This window comes from Triturus cristatus, chromosome 5_2 (assembly GCF_964204655.1).
Source record: "Triturus cristatus chromosome 5_2, aTriCri1.1, whole genome shotgun sequence".
NCBI lineage: Eukaryota > Metazoa > Chordata > Amphibia > Caudata > Salamandridae > Triturus > Triturus cristatus.
In genome coordinates this window covers 413,362,688-413,380,469 of record NC_140588.1, presented here as the reverse complement: position 1 = coordinate 413,380,469, position 17,782 = coordinate 413,362,688, and the positions used below count along the sequence as shown (strand labels likewise).

General features: G+C 41.5%; 1 protein-coding gene across 2 annotated transcripts in view; it reads right to left on the bottom strand.

The window, feature by feature from the left end:
- Positions 1-17,782, bottom strand: part of ANKRD12 (ankyrin repeat domain 12) — a 436,051-nt gene that overhangs the window by 280,517 nt on the left and 137,752 nt on the right. The window contains exons 3-4 of one of the 2 annotated variants that reach the window (XM_085607326.1): positions 12,677-12,824; positions 11,188-11,256 (exon numbers count right to left, since the gene is read on the bottom strand). In XM_085607326.1, coding sequence (XP_085463452.1) covers positions 11,188-11,256; positions 12,677-12,824 — 217 coding nt within the window. The remainder of the gene's footprint in view (positions 1-11,187; positions 11,257-12,676; positions 12,825-17,782) is intronic. The other variant, XM_085607327.1, reaches the window with a different exon arrangement.

Sequence of the window (17,782 nt, the reverse complement as noted above, 5' to 3'; positions counted from 1 at the left end):
GATATCAGCCCATGATATAGGACCGCATGGCCCCCGGTTCTCTCAGGGTGGTGCTCCTCCCGCGGCAGGTTGCCAGCTGAACATTTGCGCAACGTGAGGCACTACAAGTCCCATAAGCCCATCCAGGGCGTGCATCTATGCATTTAAGGGGGTGGTGCCCTAAGCGCTTTTTCCAAACTGCCAAAGCCTCTGAAGAGAAGTGGGGACACTTCGAAACGCGTCAGGCATCCAGGGCAGTTTGAACAGTGAAAGGAATTGTTGTGTTGGAGGCATGCTTACCTATCAAGGCTCTTGGTGTGCAGCTGAGGCCCGAGTGCTCCTTGTATGTTTGGGTACTTTGAGCTTTGATATATATATATATATATATATATATATATATATATATTCACTGAAAAAACCATAGGTTTCACACATGTTATAGTTAGCGGAAATTTTACTGATAAAAAACCAGTGAAATTGCCCCGTTATAGTTAGTGCTGGCAACTATAACTCACGCGACCGCAATCCTCTGCTGATGCTAATACTGTATTTAGACACTTATTTGCCCATGTCTTCTTCCATACATTTTTAGCTATACATATATTACAAATATTTTTTTTTCATAAAGACACATATGTCATCAGCAGAAGATTGCGGTCGCGTGAGTTATAGTTGCCAGCACTAACTATAACGGGGCAATTTCACTGGTTTTTTATCAGTAAAATTTCCGCTAACTATAACATGTCTGAAACCTATGGTTTTTTCAGTGAATTTGCAAGGTTTTTTAAATGCTAATTCCTAACTATAACGTGTGTGAAACCTATGGTTTTTTCAGTGAATTTGTACGGTTTTTTAAATGCTAAGTTACTTTACGCCATTCGAGGCGTGCGCGCCCACTTAACGCAGTTCGTTCCGTGCACGGTTTTTATCAACTTTAATAAGCCCTGTACATTTGGTGGCCTTCGGCCACCAAAAGCACAGGGGGTGGGGTCAATGTGGATAGTGTTTTTTTTATTTCGATTTTATAATTTCATGTTGCCAAAATTTAGTTTTTTTTACCTATTAATAAGCCCTGTACATTTGGTGGCCTCCGGCCACCAAAAGCACAGGGGGTGGGGTAAGTGTGGATAGTGTTGGTTTTTTTTTTTTTTTTTTACCGTACGCTTACGGTAAGCGTACGGTAAGCGTACTCGGCGAAATTGCCGAAAAAAAAATAAAACCGTTTTTGCTCTTGGGGGATGTTTGGGGACTCCCTCAACATGACTGTGTGGGAGGGAGTTGTCAAAAATGCCCCGTAACATGTTTTTGGGCATCAAGTTTGAGAAATAACTCTCAATGCGAGAGACAAAATGGCGGACGCCGCTTCCTGGTTTCGGCCGATTCGAATGTTTACTAAGATCTAAGAGCCAATCAGAATCGCGCTCGCGCACGCCACCGTACGCTTACGGTAAGCGTACGGTAAGCGTACCGTAAGCGGGCTCAGATATATATATTGATTTAAAGGCTATTTTCTCAGAATCTACTGAACAGATTTACACCAAACCTACAAAAGGCACTTCCTTGACCTAGGGACTACCTCTCTGCCAAATTTCTAGTAATTCTGTTCAGCCGTTCGGGCTGTAGCTCGTTCTAAAGGTCCTATGGAAAAATGCATGGGAAAAACGCGTTTTGGGACCCCCCTTTTATCTCAGCCCCCGCTTGACGAATCCCCCCGAGACTTTCAGGGTAGGAGCGGAGCGTAGCGCCCCACCTATTTTGAGAAATTCGCGAGGATTCATCGACCGGCGCCAAAGTTATTCAAAATAGAATGTTGAGGTTTTCCTATGGAAAAGGGGTCCTAACTATAACTACCTACTGGCGACCGCCAGTAGGTAATATATATATATATATATATATATATATATATATATATATATATGCTCAAAGTACCCAAACGTACAAGGAGCACTCGGGCCTCAGCTGCACACAAGGAGCCTTGATAGGTAAGCACGCCTCCAACACAACAATTCCTTTCACTGTTCAAACTGCCCTGGATGCCTGACGCGTTTCGAAGTGTCCCCACTTCTCTTCAGAGGCTTTGGCAGTTTGGAAAAAGCGCTTAGGGCACCACCCCCTTAAATGCATAGATGCACGCCCTGGATGGGCTTATGGGACTTGTAGTGCCTCACGTTGCGCAAATGTTCAGCTGGCAACCTTTCAAGCCCACAGATGGGCCTCGCTGTGCGTGATTCGTGCAAAATCCTTACGCTGCTGCCCCACGATATCAGCCCATGATATAGGACCGCATGGCCCCCGGTTCTCTCAGGGTGGTGCTCCTCCCGCGGCAGGTTGCCAGCTGAACATTTGCGCAACGTGAGGCACTACAAGTCCCATAAGCCCATCCAGGGCGTGCATCTATGCATTTAAAGGGGTGGTGCCCTAAGCGCTTTTTCCAAACTGCCAAAGCCTCTGAAGAGAAGTGGGGACACTTCGAAACGCGTCAGGCATCCAGGGCAGTTTGAACAGTGAAAGGAATTGTTGTGTTGGAGGCATGCTTACCTATCAAGGCTCTTGGTGTGCAGCTGAGGCCCGAGTGCTCCTTGTATGTTTGGGTACTTTGAGCTTTGATATATATATATATATATATATATATATATATATATATATTCACTGAAAAAACCATAGGTTTCACACATGTTATAGTTAGCGGAAATTTTACTGATAAAAAACCAGTGAAATTGCCCCGTTATAGTTAGTGCTGGCAACTATAACTCACGCGACCGCAATCCTCTGCTGATGCTAATACTGTATTTAGACACTTATTTGCCCATGTCTTCTTCCATACATTTTTAGCTATACATATATTACAAATATTTTTTTTTCATAAAGACACATATGTCATCAGCAGAAGATTGCGGTCGCGTGAGTTATAGTTGCCAGCACTAACTATAACGGGGCAATTTCACTGGTTTTTTATCAGTAAAATTTCCGCTAACTATAACATGTCTGAAACCTATGGTTTTTTCAGTGAATTTGCAAGGTTTTTTAAATGCTAATTCCTAACTATAACGTGTGTGAAACCTATGGTTTTTTCAGTGAATTTGTACGGTTTTTTAAATGCTAAGTTACTTTACGCCATTCGAGGCGTGCGCGCCCACTTAACGCAGTTCGTTCCGTGCACGGTTTTTATCAACTTTAATAAGCCCTGTACATTTGGTGGCCTTCGGCCACCAAAAGCACAGGGGGTGGGGTCAATGTGGATAGTGTTTTTTTTATTTCGATTTTATAATTTCATGTTGCCAAAATTTAGTTTTTTTTACCTATTAATAAGCCCTGTACATTTGGTGGCCTCCGGCCACCAAAAGCACAGGGGGTGGGGTAAGTGTGGATAGTGTTGGTTTTTTTTTTTTTTTTTTACCGTACGCTTACGGTAAGCGTACGGTAAGCGTACTCGGCGAAATTGCCGAAAAAAAAATAAAACCGTTTTTGCTCTTGGGGGATGTTTGGGGACTCCCTCAACATGACTGTGTGGGAGGGAGTTGTCAAAAATGCCCCGTAACATGTTTTTGGGCATCAAGTTTGAGAAATAACTCTCAATGCGAGAGACAAAATGGCGGACGCCGCTTCCTGGTTTCGGCCGATTCGAATGTTTACTAAGATCTAAGAGCCAATCAGAATCGCGCTCGCGCACGCCACCGTACGCTTACGGTAAGCGTACGGTAAGCGTACCGTAAGCGGGCTCAGATATATATATTGATTTAAAGGCTATTTTCTCAGAATCTACTGAACAGATTTACACCAAACCTACAAAAGGCACTTCCTTGACCTAGGGACTACCTCTCTGCCAAATTTCTAGTAATTCTGTTCAGCCGTTCGGGCTGTAGCTCGTTCTAAAGGTCCTATGGAAAAATGCATGGGAAAAACGCGTTTTGGGACCCCCCTTTTATCTCAGCCCCCGCTTGACGAATCCCCCCGAGACTTTCAGGGTAGGAGCGGAGCGTAGCGCCCCACCTATTTTGAGAAATTCGCGAGGATTCATCGACCGGCGCCAAAGTTATTCAAAATAGAATGTTGAGGTTGTCCTATGGAAAAGGGGTCCTAACTATAACTACCTACTGGCGACCGCCAGTAGGTAATATATATATATATATATATATATATATATATATATATATATATATATATATATATATATATATATATATATATATATATATATATATATATATATATATATATATATATATATATATATATATATATATATATATATTAATTCATTCAGCAGCTCCCACAAATACCTGAATAGCCAGCAGCAAAATATCTTTGTTCCCGGTTCTAAAGGGCAATGCTAACTTTTTATGTCATTATGCTGTGTTCTCTGACAACTGGAAAAAAGCAAAAATCATCCTATTCCTGAAAATATACCCTACTCAGCCACAAATGGTCTGAAAAGCAATAGCACCATCTCAAATGTATCAACTGAGGCAAAGGTATAAGAAACGAAGATTGCAAGACAGCTGCAACAAAACTGAAAAGCACTATCCCACCTGTATGGCCAGCAATGAGGAATTGGACCCGTTAGAGACACAGAAGTAATACTCATTGACATACGGGATGCAATACAGACAACCCTGGATGAGGACAATTCTGCATGCTTAATACTTATAGGCATCTCATTGGTAATTTTGATCACATCATTCTACTCAATCGTATCAAAGGAAAGACTGGGTGCTGTAGGTCTTGTTCTAGCATGCAAGATTGCACAAAGAAACTAAAATGGGGTCACTTTACTTCAGTTACCGATGAAATATCATTCGGAGTTCTCCAAAGATGATTTCTATCTCCATGGCTCCCTAACAAATATTTGTACCCTTTAACTTTTGTTATTGGCCAATCTCAGATGGATTTTTTTAAAAACAGGTATTTATTAATTTCCAGTTAAATAGACTGATTTGTACATTACGTACATTGCCTGTTAATATGGTCTTCAGTAGCAAGCTAAGGCCAGAGCTAGGAGACAAAGTTCACACTGGATTGACAACTTTCAATTGTCCACAGTTATACTATCATTGACGCTAATTAGGAAGTCAGTATTTTCCAACAATACAATCATGCAGAAGGAGGCATTGCGTCTCAATAGAGATGGAGGGAATTATGGTCAATAGGCTCTAAGCGAAACATGTACATCATGAAAGCAAACAAAACGCAGTCTTATTCACATTTTGTCCGATAAAATCACAACAGAAGACCATAGTAGGTAAACAAAGAATACTCATTTGACTGCTACACGCATTGATACAAACAATGTTAAACAAACTATAAGAAAAAAGAAAAGGACAGCCCAAACCCCACATAGCATTCCTATCCTGTGAGTGTCAGCCAACATAACATACAACACCATGGCCAACATTCCAGGTTATCCATTGCACAGGGTATAATCCCCCTTATTGGTAGTGTGATTGCTCTCAGCATGTGATTGCTCTCAGCAGTCCCAAAAGGTAAACCTCTAAATACGCCATCATCTGTATGTCTGGTGCGATTCTAATTCAGTGTTTCAATAGTTCCCTCGTCTGAGGTTTCTGAGGAGATTGGATCACAGAGACCTACAGTCTGTAGAAATTTAGGGATGTGACCAGGACCCAAGCCAATCTTCTACTGGCGTTTCATATAGGTACAGAATGGGATCCTTATTCTTTCAAATCTGGATAACCTATCTCCAACCACAGCTGTCATTTTTTCAAATGCATTTAAGGACCATTCTTTAGACCATCATATCTGAATCAAGGGCGTGTTTGTGCAGAAGAAGCTGGGTAAGAAGCTTCCTTCTAGCTGTTGTTAGAGGGTAATCTGAGTGCATTCCTCTGTCCCCCCAGCACTAAAGTGTTGTTGTCAAATTGTAGACCAAAACCTGTTAATTCCTTTATTAGCAATATTACGGCTTTCCAAAATGATTGGGCCGCGAACAAGACCACCACATATGCACCATCGTGCCCCTCTCAATCTGACAATGCCAACAGTCTGGAGGCGATCCATATACAGCTGCCAGACAAACCGGTATCAGATACCATCTCATAATCACTTTATAACTATTTTCCTTGTAAATTTATCATATGGAGGAAGACATAGCCCGTTTTCAAACATGTGACCAGGAGGAGTCTCTCAAAGATACTCTAACTATTCTTCCCGCCAAAGGGTGTACCATGTTTTAGTGTCTATTGGTGGGGGCTCTAGTAGCCGGCACAGGTGGGCGATTCCCTTTGTGGCCACACACTCGCTCATAACCTCAAATGGATTTCAAACCAATGCTGATGATAGACAGAGTATAAGTCATTTGTGTGAAAACTGCGGTAATAACAGACATTTTGTGCCCTACTCTTTGACATACTAAACCAATAGCAGTTACATTTACAGTGCTTCTCAAGGACGAGTGATGTCATTACTTTAGCTATGGAAGCAAGAAACCCAAGAGGTGTCTCTTACCCTATACTCTACACGCAAATGCTTTGATACGAAGCACACACATTTATATATTCAACAAAGTCAAGCCATTTTCGCAATTTTATCACAGTGCAGACCTCATACGCTCACTGGTACTGTCGGACCTCAATTATTTTAATAGTATGCTCATAGGTTTCAAGTATAAGAGTTTACAATGCATCAACTATAGATGGTAAAAAAAAAAAAAACGATCAGCAAGGCTTGCCCTAGCGATGAAAAATATAGACTACATAAAAGACTTTTGAGCTTTACACTGATTGCCACTAAATCACAAGGCAACGTTCAAGATGCCTTGAATTACCCGTAGTGTACACAATGTAAAAAAACAGGGACCCCCTGCTGCTAAAGTAGGTTCCTAGGGCAGGGAAATAACATAATGAGAAAAACAACCCCTAGGCAACTAACGGTCTAAAGTAACTTTGCGACCTAAATACAACACATGATAATGTTGAGGACTGACTGTGTACACAAGAAGTCATTAAAAACTCATTTAATCAATACCAAAGTCTTTAAAATCATTCTATTCATCAAATTCTTGACATGCAGTTGAGGCAACAGTAACCACAAAATATAGAATGCATAAGATAGTGAATAGACAATACATTTTTAGCAAAAGAAATCACAGAGAACATTGATACTGGTACAACTCAAACACGTTTTTACATCCTGAAATTTAGACATAAAAATCAGGTGGCTACGTTATTGGTTCTTCTACGCGCGTTTCGGCGTACATGACGCCTTCATCAGGAGAGCCACAATGATTCCAACTATGAACTTTGGCATGATATCGAAAATAAGAAACGGACAGGTGTCTGAATATGGTAAAGAACAGAGCTTTTCCTGAACAGAAGAGATCAATAAATCAAGCAAAAGCTTGAAGATGCCGTAGGTTCACGGGCAGATGAAAAGGTTTTGACACAAGTTAACTTTCTGTGTGTACGTGTGGGGTGACCTGGAAAGGGTACTTCACAGTTAATTCAAATACAGCACTCGTGCTTGCAGGATGCTGGGAACTAATTCACGTTCACATCGCTCATGAAAGAGAGATAGTCTTAATATATGTAATTAGGATAAACCTTGCTTCTCGTAAGCGCGAATCTTGAACGAAAATCGGCGGCTATGTAAAGTGCAGAAGACCTCCATTATTTTAATAATATGCTCTTATGTTTCAAGTATAAGAGTTTACAATGCATCAAGTATAGATAGTAAATAAAATAAAACGTTCAGCAAGGCCAGCCCTAGCGATGAAAAAGATAGAATACATAACTGACTGTTGAGCTTTACACTGGTTGCCACTAAATCACAAGGCAACGTTCAAGATGCCTTGAATTACTCATAGTGTATACTGGTCTTCAGTTCCAAAACTACAAACCATCTGGCAACCCAAGATTGGCATTAGATCACAGGATCAATGTGGAGACTTCCAAACAAGAACTTTTACAGTGGGAAAAATATTATGGAACACGTGATCCAAAACCTGTAGCAGCCTAACCTCAACCATTAAACAGCAAGACCAGCACAAGATTAGTAGAAACCTGAAAGACTTTTCTGCTCAATCAGGCCTCCCCTAAGCTTACTCGTCAATCAACTGGCAATTCAAGTAGGAAAGCATGGGACAAGAATATTTGTCTCAGTTTGGACTACTTAAAGGATATCATACTACACTTCTGGGAAGCAGGAGGTGGAGAGGAACTGAAATAAAACTATCTCGGCAGTGTGACTTAGTTTTATTGTCACCATCTTCTACTGTCATCCGTTTTTCTCTATAAATCTTCCACTGCATAGTCATAAAAAATCCTCAATAAATAAATAAATAGAAACCCACGCGTGGCTTTCTGACACTATTCTGCTCTGACCGTCCTCCTATGAGTTCTTAGTTCCCAATACAAGGGATGTTGTGATGGTTAAGTTTCAGACAAGGAGTCAGCAGCAAGAGGACGGACATCTTTTAAAAATGTTGCCAGCATCCTAAGTTTTTGCTAGTCTAGTGGCACATTTCAATTGCATTGTCTGTTTGTATCAAGGGATTTTAGTGAAAGCCATGCTGACTGCAACTCAAGCATGTGATTCAATTTTTTTTGTGTGGAATCAAGTGACTTGAACCGGATGGTCTCTGATGTGAGCTTCAGAATCTACTAGGAAAATATCGGAGACTTTCCTCTAGGTTTTAAGGGACTGGTTGAATATCACTCCTTTCATCACACTTTCGCCACAAGGTATTGATTGCAAAGCTGCATTCAATAGCATCAAATTGTTTTCTAAATTACACAAGCACCTATTTCACTCATTTCAAATCCCATGTTAATCCCGGATTAACAAATAATGATTGATGCATAATGCCATTAATGTGAATGTGCTAAGCAGTAGGAATTTTCTTTTTCATATCACATTTCCAGCAGATTAGTAGTCATGTCGTCCTGGACTATAGATGTTTGCTTGGTATTTGCCCAGCATTGCTACAAAACTGTATATATTTTACAATGAAGAACTTACTGAGGTGTCACCCAAATGTTGCATAATAGACACTTACATTTTTTTGAAATCGTGCAAGCTTCCTTTTGGCTTCAGTAGTCAGTTGTCCACATATGAGTAAACTTATAGTTTCACAGATATGGTGGCACCACCTCCAAATAGTGACCGAGGTTACAGATACTCTGCACCTTATCGAGTCGATTTATTTGCTAAGAGTGACAGATGACAGTGGAAAGGAGGTAGACCCTGTATACTGGTTTTTTTTTTTATTCTTTTTATTGCCATTTAGTTATATAAACGTACATTTATCACGTTTCACATCAATGGCTGCAACATATACGCAGCGGGGTAGACCATCATTGATTTCAAGATTACATTTACATCGTGGTTGGTGTGAATGTGGTCTGCGGTATAGCAGGTCTGTGCCAGTGAAAGAAAAACTAGGGGGGAGAACTGAACTGGGGAGTGCCATGGGGTGCTTAGCGTTGGGGTGAGGCGTATACTATGAGTCCGTTATTGCCTACTCCATCATGCAGCTACTATTCGCCTAGGAGGGTGTGTGTATGCGGTAGACCCTGTATACTGTTGATAACACTAGGCTGGTTGTGAAAGACACTTCAGGAATGGTGTAACCTGTTCCAGTGGCCTACAATCCATGAACAAATCAGAATTTGCACCAAACCTAAAATTGACAGCATGCGAGGACTTGAAGGATAATGATGCACAGTCTAAAAAATAATACATGACAGATGAAGCTGACTAAGTTACATTCGCCTTGGAGAAATTGTCAGCTACACAAAGTAAAAGTTGAAGAACTATAAATAAATTGGGTGACTGTTTCATACATATATCAGGTTGAACATTTGTCTTCAATCTGTAACCCACATTCAAAACTTTCAACAAATCCTGGCATTTGCTAGGGTTTGTGAATAAGCTTCCGTCTTCTCGTCCATATCCATTTTGAGCTATTCCTTGCAGTTCCACTATCCTCTTCTTCTGTGTATTACTTGCTAGGATGGATGAGATAACATGCTCTATACATGCTGAAAACCTTTGAATAAATTCTAAAAGTAATAACATTAGTAAGGGAATATGCAACTTGGGTGCATCTTTAATCAAGACATCAGAGAAGGCAATAATGTCATCTAACTGAGACAATCAAGATAGACCAGTCAGTGTAGATGTTTATGGAATAAGCTCTTTAAGATTGAGGAGCTTTGGGAGAACAATTGTTCCGGTTGACACAAACTCAATCACATGGTGGTATACCACAGCGACTTGCTGCATTATCACTAAAAGATGTGCATGTTCTTTTTGGATATCCTCACTTGCTATGGTTATCTTTCAACATTGACTGTCATCTCCAGCTATGGTGTAAACCTAGAAGATTTGGCCATTATACAAGGAGGTAATACAGTCTAGAATCCTAGGGCCCTCTTCAGGAGTGGGTTCACTAGCCACAGTCATTGTGGGTCCTATGGGTAGATAAAAACAGGTCTTTCCTATAATTGGATTTGGAAGAGTCATGCCTTTCTAAGGCTCCCTGTTAACAGAAATCAGGTACATTGCGATAGCTGCTGGCAGAGTCAACAGTCGGTCAATATAAGACACTATGGAGGGCACAATAAGCAGCAAAACACATTTTCTAAATAGAAAATAACAAATAAAGGAAGAGTTGAGCATTCAGATATCCTGCTATCACATAGGAGGACAATAATGTGGCTTCCAAAAGTCACTGTACTGCGTTTTGGAACAATGGCCCACGTTTACACGTTATAATTCATAAAAAACATTTTAATTATATCTTTCAAATCTTTGTACCCTATATAGTCAGTGCAAACTAAAAACTGTCAATTTGTCTGCGAAAGCAAGTATAACAATATATTTTTCTCATCCAGATTACAGATAGAAGCATGAAGTCACCAATTTGGCAAAAATACATAGGTTCCCATGTCTATTACACTCTCATTTCATTTTCTTCCTGACTTAAATTAACACTTGTGTGATTGTTGATATTTTTGTGACTCATTCCAGTTGGTGTAATCAAACTACTGTCTGATTTAACAGAATATATTGAAAATAGGTTCTCCACTGATCAGAGGTTATTAATATTTTAAAGCAGAAGCTCATTCCATGACAAATATGCAAGTTGACAACGGCCAAATAAGAAATGCATATACAAACAAAAAGAATATTCAATAGCAATAAAGACAATTTACAATGCCAGTTGTACCCGACCGAAATAATCAATTTTACCTGAATATGTGCTGTAAGAAGGAATTAACCTTTCTCCCCAATTTTCACTTGTGTTTCCTGGATCAGAATCTAATAACAGTTAAGAAGAGAAACAGAGGGGGGAAGAAAACAGAAGGAAATAAAGCGAAGTATACAGTACAGTTTAACGTCACTAGGATGACTGTTAGCAAGTGGGATTCCAAGCAGGGGTCAAGATGACATTTTCTTGAAAAAAGTGGTCTTTGTTTACTTAAAAAACTGACATATCGTTCAAGCTGGTCCGCATAGACCTACTTTGGTGGTTAATACTGTACTTGTGAACATAAATTGCAAAATTAAGATTCATCCATATCATCATTAGTTAGTTCTCATACGAATACTTGTTTTGCAACGAATATATATGTCATGTAGGCAAAGGAGGGAAGAAGTATGTTTACAACATTTCTGTTCTCTATTAAATTAAAAGCTGCAAAGTTATAGCAGCAACAAAGAGTACATAGCCATTGCATCCCAGCCTACATGTGTATATTTAATATTTTAGATACAAACATTTTTTTAAGCAATCAAATAGTACTGACGTATGAGAAATTATGCTAAGTGAACAGATTAGTCAATCAAGATCATGAGACATGATTACCTCTTCACAATATGTAATCCAATATTAAACTTTGGCAATGAATGTTTATGCTAATATCTGAAAAGGCAAAGCGCATGCATCAGGTTCTTCGCAGTTTCGTTTCCTTCTTTTGTTTTTTTTAATGAAAGTATGAATTGCAGAACTATTCAACTAAGTTAATATAAATAACTTTGGTAAAGTGAGTTCAGAGTTCAAACAAGAAGTTTATCTTTATATGAACACTTTTAAAAAGTTTGTTTTTATCAGTCTTAAAGGAAATTGTATAAAATACGCATTACCAAATTTTACTCTAGCAAAATTACTGACAGTCATTAAGATACATATTAGGCTTTCATAATATTGCGAAACTCTTTACAAGTCCTATAAACCTTACTTCTCACAACATCCACACCTTAGTCCGTCATCCCTTTATCTCTTCTGTACATGAACGCTTATTCTGAAATCCAAGTTATAGATTATCGCTTCAATGAACAAACACATTACACAAATACAATATTTATTGCACAATTGTGCACACATCTACTTCTGGGTGACCAGAATGGACCACTCCTTCAACATTGTCCCTTAACATCAGAACAATTTCAAATACACCTGCCGTGCTACCAATCAGCCTATTAGAAGTAGAATCCTCACATCAGGTACACTACTCAAATTTTACGACTCGTACAGACTATCCCCACAACTGGTACATGCAAAAATAAGTACACAACAGTCACTTGAGAAAATACCAGTCACATTATGAAAACCAAACAATACAGCAAGTGGTACAGAAAATAAAGAACAAAGATGTGACATCACATGTGGCAGACCTGCTATATGTTGTGCTTGAATTATTTTTTTCCACATATTTTTAGTAAAACAATCTGTTGCTACCTGTGTCTGAATCCGGGTCTTCATTTCTGGAAGGACTAATGGTAAAAGGAAGTTTACGTTTCATAGAACACCCATCCTTCATATCCTTTCCACTATCGCTCCGATCGATTTTTGGAGTCCGACTATAAGTTGTGATCTTTTCCTTGCTCTAATGAAAAACAAACAAGGCATAATATGGTAAGAATTCTAAAGAACGTATGCAAGTTTTATATCAGTCTTTATATGTGTTATCTAAAAGAATCACTTTTTTACAGCATCTCCCCATTTCTGACGATTAGAGCAAATCAAACAACAGCTTTAAAAGAATGCAAATCAGCAGCATTGAAAATAAAACAGGGTTTTTTAACAGGGAATGCAATATAAACAGCAGAATGTTAATAAACATCTACAAAGTGTGCCACTTTTCATAGAAGTAATTTAGTAGCTCATCCCTATTATTTTTGGGTCTGACTTAGAAAACTATTTATCCGTTTTACCAGTTTCATTTAATCAAGAAAAAAATAAATCTCAATAGAAATACAGTGGCTTTGATTCCGCCATCTTCATTCACTGCTCTATTCAACCGCCATTCACATTTTGTTTTCCCTCCCCATTGAATAGGATGGGGCAATGGGTCAGCCCACTTCAGCCATTGGCTCTCTTATACTGTTAGTGACATTACTGGTATGACCACATGTGTACATCCGCTTAAAAAGTGTGCTTCACTGCCAGAGCTGTTGGGCCAGTAGTTTACTTTGCCGATGCTTTTTCTTTCCATTTTTTACCTTATTTTTTTGTCATGCTTCTTTGTTTTAACTGTGCTTAGTTTATAGTAATTCAAAAATCCAATAGTGCATTTACACTAATAAGCAATGTTACTTAGTTGGATTTCTAGTTATGTATTGTAGGAATCTTCAGTGAAGTCACAGATGTAGAAGATTCTAGTCTATGCATGGGTTCCCATAACACTTCCATGGGAATTACCAGGACACTGTCATACTGGGGGATGGAAGCTGCTACACACTAAGGGAACAGTGCTTATTTTCAGTTCTCTGTACATCTGGCCCCTCAAGTTATTTTTTTTCTTTTTGATCTATTTTTTCAGTATCTGCTTTTGAGGCAGCATGTTGAAATGCTCAGATTTTGTTTTTTAAAAAGAGGATTTAGAAATAGTCTAGCCTCTCAAGGCTTTAGACGATTTGCCTGCATTTGGGTAACAGTTTTCACCTCCTGTAAAATAAGTATCGCAAGAGTGGAAATTAAGTGTTTTGGGATCACTGCATGCAAGAATGAATATTTTATGTTTATGACCATAAGTAAAGATCTTATGATGCAGCATCATCTTTTTCTGTAATGTGTAGTAAAAGTAATCAGGGCTTTTATACCTATTCTAAATATGCCTACGTACGAGAAAGCACCCTTACTGTTCTTTTAAAATTATATGCAATGGTTATTTTTTAATCTATAATTTTTATTGCAACCATATATCCGCTATGTTTTGGCAGTGCCATGTCCTTTGTTGTATATGCTTTCAATCAACAAAACAAATAATAGCACTAACTTGGAACAGAAATACCTATTGACTTGGTTAATACTTGTTTGACATTGGAGCCCACCGCCGATGTCATCCAAAGTTCCCAGAGTAATTGGGATAAACACACCAGCAATAATGGAGCATAAATTCTTGCCCCAAAATAAAGAATTTTCTCACTGAACTTGTTTTTGTGCATTTTGTTCAAGTTCCAACAGAAATACAGGGTGTCTGTAAAATAAGTAAAATTCATACAATTTTTGCTTAGCATAAATTGGAAGCCTAGATATTTGTGCTTTAAGCCTATGGCCAACTTTTGAGTGTACACCACCAATCCTCTCTGCATTTCTCTTATTATTTCGCCTGACAATTGTCACCTTGATGGTAAAGACAAACAATTTATATTACACGATGTTGCCTTCTCCATCCATGCTCTGTCACAATCCAGATCTATCCATTCAAGACATTAGTGGGTATCATGTTCTCGTTAGATATCTCCTGCAGTGGCAAACAATGGCACAAGTTCTTCTCTTTTCCCTTTTGTCTCTTCTTTGCTTCTGTGTTATAATTTATCGTTTTTTGTCTTTCCCTTTTTAGCTTTAGTTTCTCTTTTTACTACTACTTTTAGCCCATTGTTTCCCAATCACAACTTTTTGTGCTGCTGTTGACATAGAAGGCCTAGAGATAGAATATATGCTAGAGCTTTCAATAGTAATGGAGGACCTGGCATGCAAGTGACTTTGGTCTCAGCACTAAAGACATTCATGGCAATGCTGGAGCCGTCTTACGAGTACTGACTGATGCCAGATATCTGCAACCTAAGGAAAATCTGTATTTGCTGTTGGAGGGAAGGAAAAGGCCTGAGAGCTACTTGGCTATGAAAGTGGAAAAGTAAAGTGCACAAAAATAATGCTAAATAAACCTGTTTTAAATGTCCTGATTTTTGTGAACAGATAGGGAAGTCAGGCCTAGGAGCTGCTTGGCTATCAAAGTGGAAAAGGAAAGTACACAAAAAAAAATCCCAAATAAAGCTTGTTAGAAATGGGATTTCTGGTTGGCTAGGGCTTGCGCCAAAGCCAGGCAGAAACCACCACTCTAGTCAGGGCTGGGGAGTCACACGCCAAAGATAACCCCTGCTCACCCCCTTGGTAGCTTGGCACGAGCAGTCAGGCTTATCCCGGAGGCGATGTGTAAAGCGTTTGCGCGCGCACCCAGCAACAACACCCAAGGCCCACCACAAAGAAAACTCCACACAAGGTATTATATAAAAATAGCCTTTGTATTGTACCAAAACACATTAGATAAAAACACACACTCTACAATGTGCCAACAGACACGGGCAGAATTTACAAGGGATTATATGTACAGGGGACAGGGCCACATGGGCCACTGTCAGGAATTGGCACTTTTAGAACATAGCACTTAGAACATAGGATATAAAATTACTGTAGCACCAAAATAGAACATGTAGCACACAACCAGTAACTACTGGTAACAGGTAAGTACCACCTACGCAACCCTAACCACCTTAGGAAAATATTACGCAGGGAATCAGGACCTCACTAGTACCACCTGTACTAGGAGAAAAACAACCACCTAAGTATCACAATACCTGTAGGGGTCTAAGCACGTTACACATGATGCATCGCAACACATTCAGAGGTGTAGGGAAGGAAAATACATGATGCATAAAAACACATTCGGCGGTGTAAGAACAAGGCACAAGGCGCATAAAAATACATTCAGAGGTGCAGGTTAGGAATAATAGCGCAAAACTCCCATTAGCCACCTCCTGTGGCAGTCCCTAGGCCAACTGGCCTTGTAGGGGGGCTAGGACGCCCTAGGTCCCAATGTCAGGGCAAGGCTGCGCAAGCCCAAAGCGTGGAGGGCACAACCTACACGATGCAGCTGCCCACGAAGTGCTGGGGAAATAATTTATGCCTCTCGTTGGAGCCTCACAGGCTCTGGAACGATGGGGGAGCCTCGGGGCTCTTCAACAAATAGTGCGCGTGGTAGTCCCTCTGGACTCTTTCACAACAATGTCCCCAACTGTTGGAGCGACCCTCTGGCAGGTGGGGCCGCTCTTCTCACCCAGAGAAATGCCCCCGTACGTTTAGAGCCTCCCTGGGTTCTTACAAAAACCATGTGGGCCTCGTTGGAGCCTCTCGGGGCTCGGAAACACTGCCCCCATCGGCGGAGTTTGCAGTGCTCTGAACGTTGGAGCCTCGCAGGGCTCTATTGAAATATTGCTACCGACCGTTGGAGCGCCGATGGGCTCTTGCACAAATGAAGGGGTACCGTTGGAGCGGCCCGCTGCCTTCCGGGGCCGCTCTCACCAGCAAAGTAAATACCACCTTAGGTTAGAGCGCCTAGCGCTCTAAGGAAACCATGTCCCCCTAAGTGGGAGCCTCTCAGGCTCCGAACCGGCAATGCAGGCCCCGCTCCAGGCCGGTAAGCGGCCCCACTCACCGGACTCCGTCAGATCTGGAGCAGCAGCACACACGGGGCTCTTTTCTTCGCCGGTTGGCGGGGTGGGCTCCCGCCGAACCTCCGGCCCCGCTTCTTCTCCGGGCCGGCCCAGCGCGGGGTAGGCTCCCGCCTGGGTCTCGAGGGGATACCAGACCAGCCGCGAGTCTTCGGAAGGAGGCGGTGTAGGCTCCCGCCCTCCTACTTCCGGTTGTCCCGGAGTCCCGCCCCCGGCCTGCCTGACTTCCTGCGAGCCCGGCCGCGGCGGTGATTTCAAAACTCGGCAACAAGAGGGGTAGGCTCCCTCGTTATAGTGGATGTACGGCGGGGTGGGCACCCGCCGTGAAATAAACAAATAAGCGGGGTGGGCACCCGCCAACGAGCACGGCAATGTCCCTGGCAGGGTGGGCACCTGCCAGGGGACTTCAGGATTGGCACAGCACGGGGCAAATGCCGGGTGGGCACCGGCTTGCAGCAATAAAGCGCTCCTGAGCGCTGAAGGCAAATCAAAGCGCTTCCAGGCGCTTTAGGGGAAAAATAAAGCACTACCAGCGCTTAAAGGAGGATACCAACAAAGTCCAGCAAAGTTCTCCCCTGCACAGAGCAAGGCAGGGGTGGGGGGGGGGGGCAAGGCTGGACCCAGAGCCAGCTCACTGGGCCTCCAGGCAGGGAGGTAGTCCAAGTGGCGGTCCTCTGGTCCAGCAGCAGCAGCAGCCCCCCTCAGGTAGGATCCTGGAAGAGAACAACATCAGTGGGGACACAGCCCCATTTTTATACACCTTTCCCCTTTGTTTCAAGGTGCAGGGAAGGGGCGAACCAGTTACAACTGGTTCCTGAGCACTTTGTTTTGCTCAGCCCCTCTCCCTATTCAGAGAGCAGGCCAGGGTCATCAGTCGCACCACAGAGGGCGGAGCCAGCATTGTGTGGGGAAAACCCAGCCCTATTCAGGACCCAGGTGTACTCCTCCCACCCATCTATCTGCTGGTCTCCCTATTCACCACTGGGTGACTCCTCCTGACTCTGGGGATTCCCTAGCCCGTCACATGACCTCAGCCAGCCAATCGCCAGACAAGGCACACATTTCACACTGCACACAGAAGTGCCCACTTCTAGAAGTGGCACTTCCATAC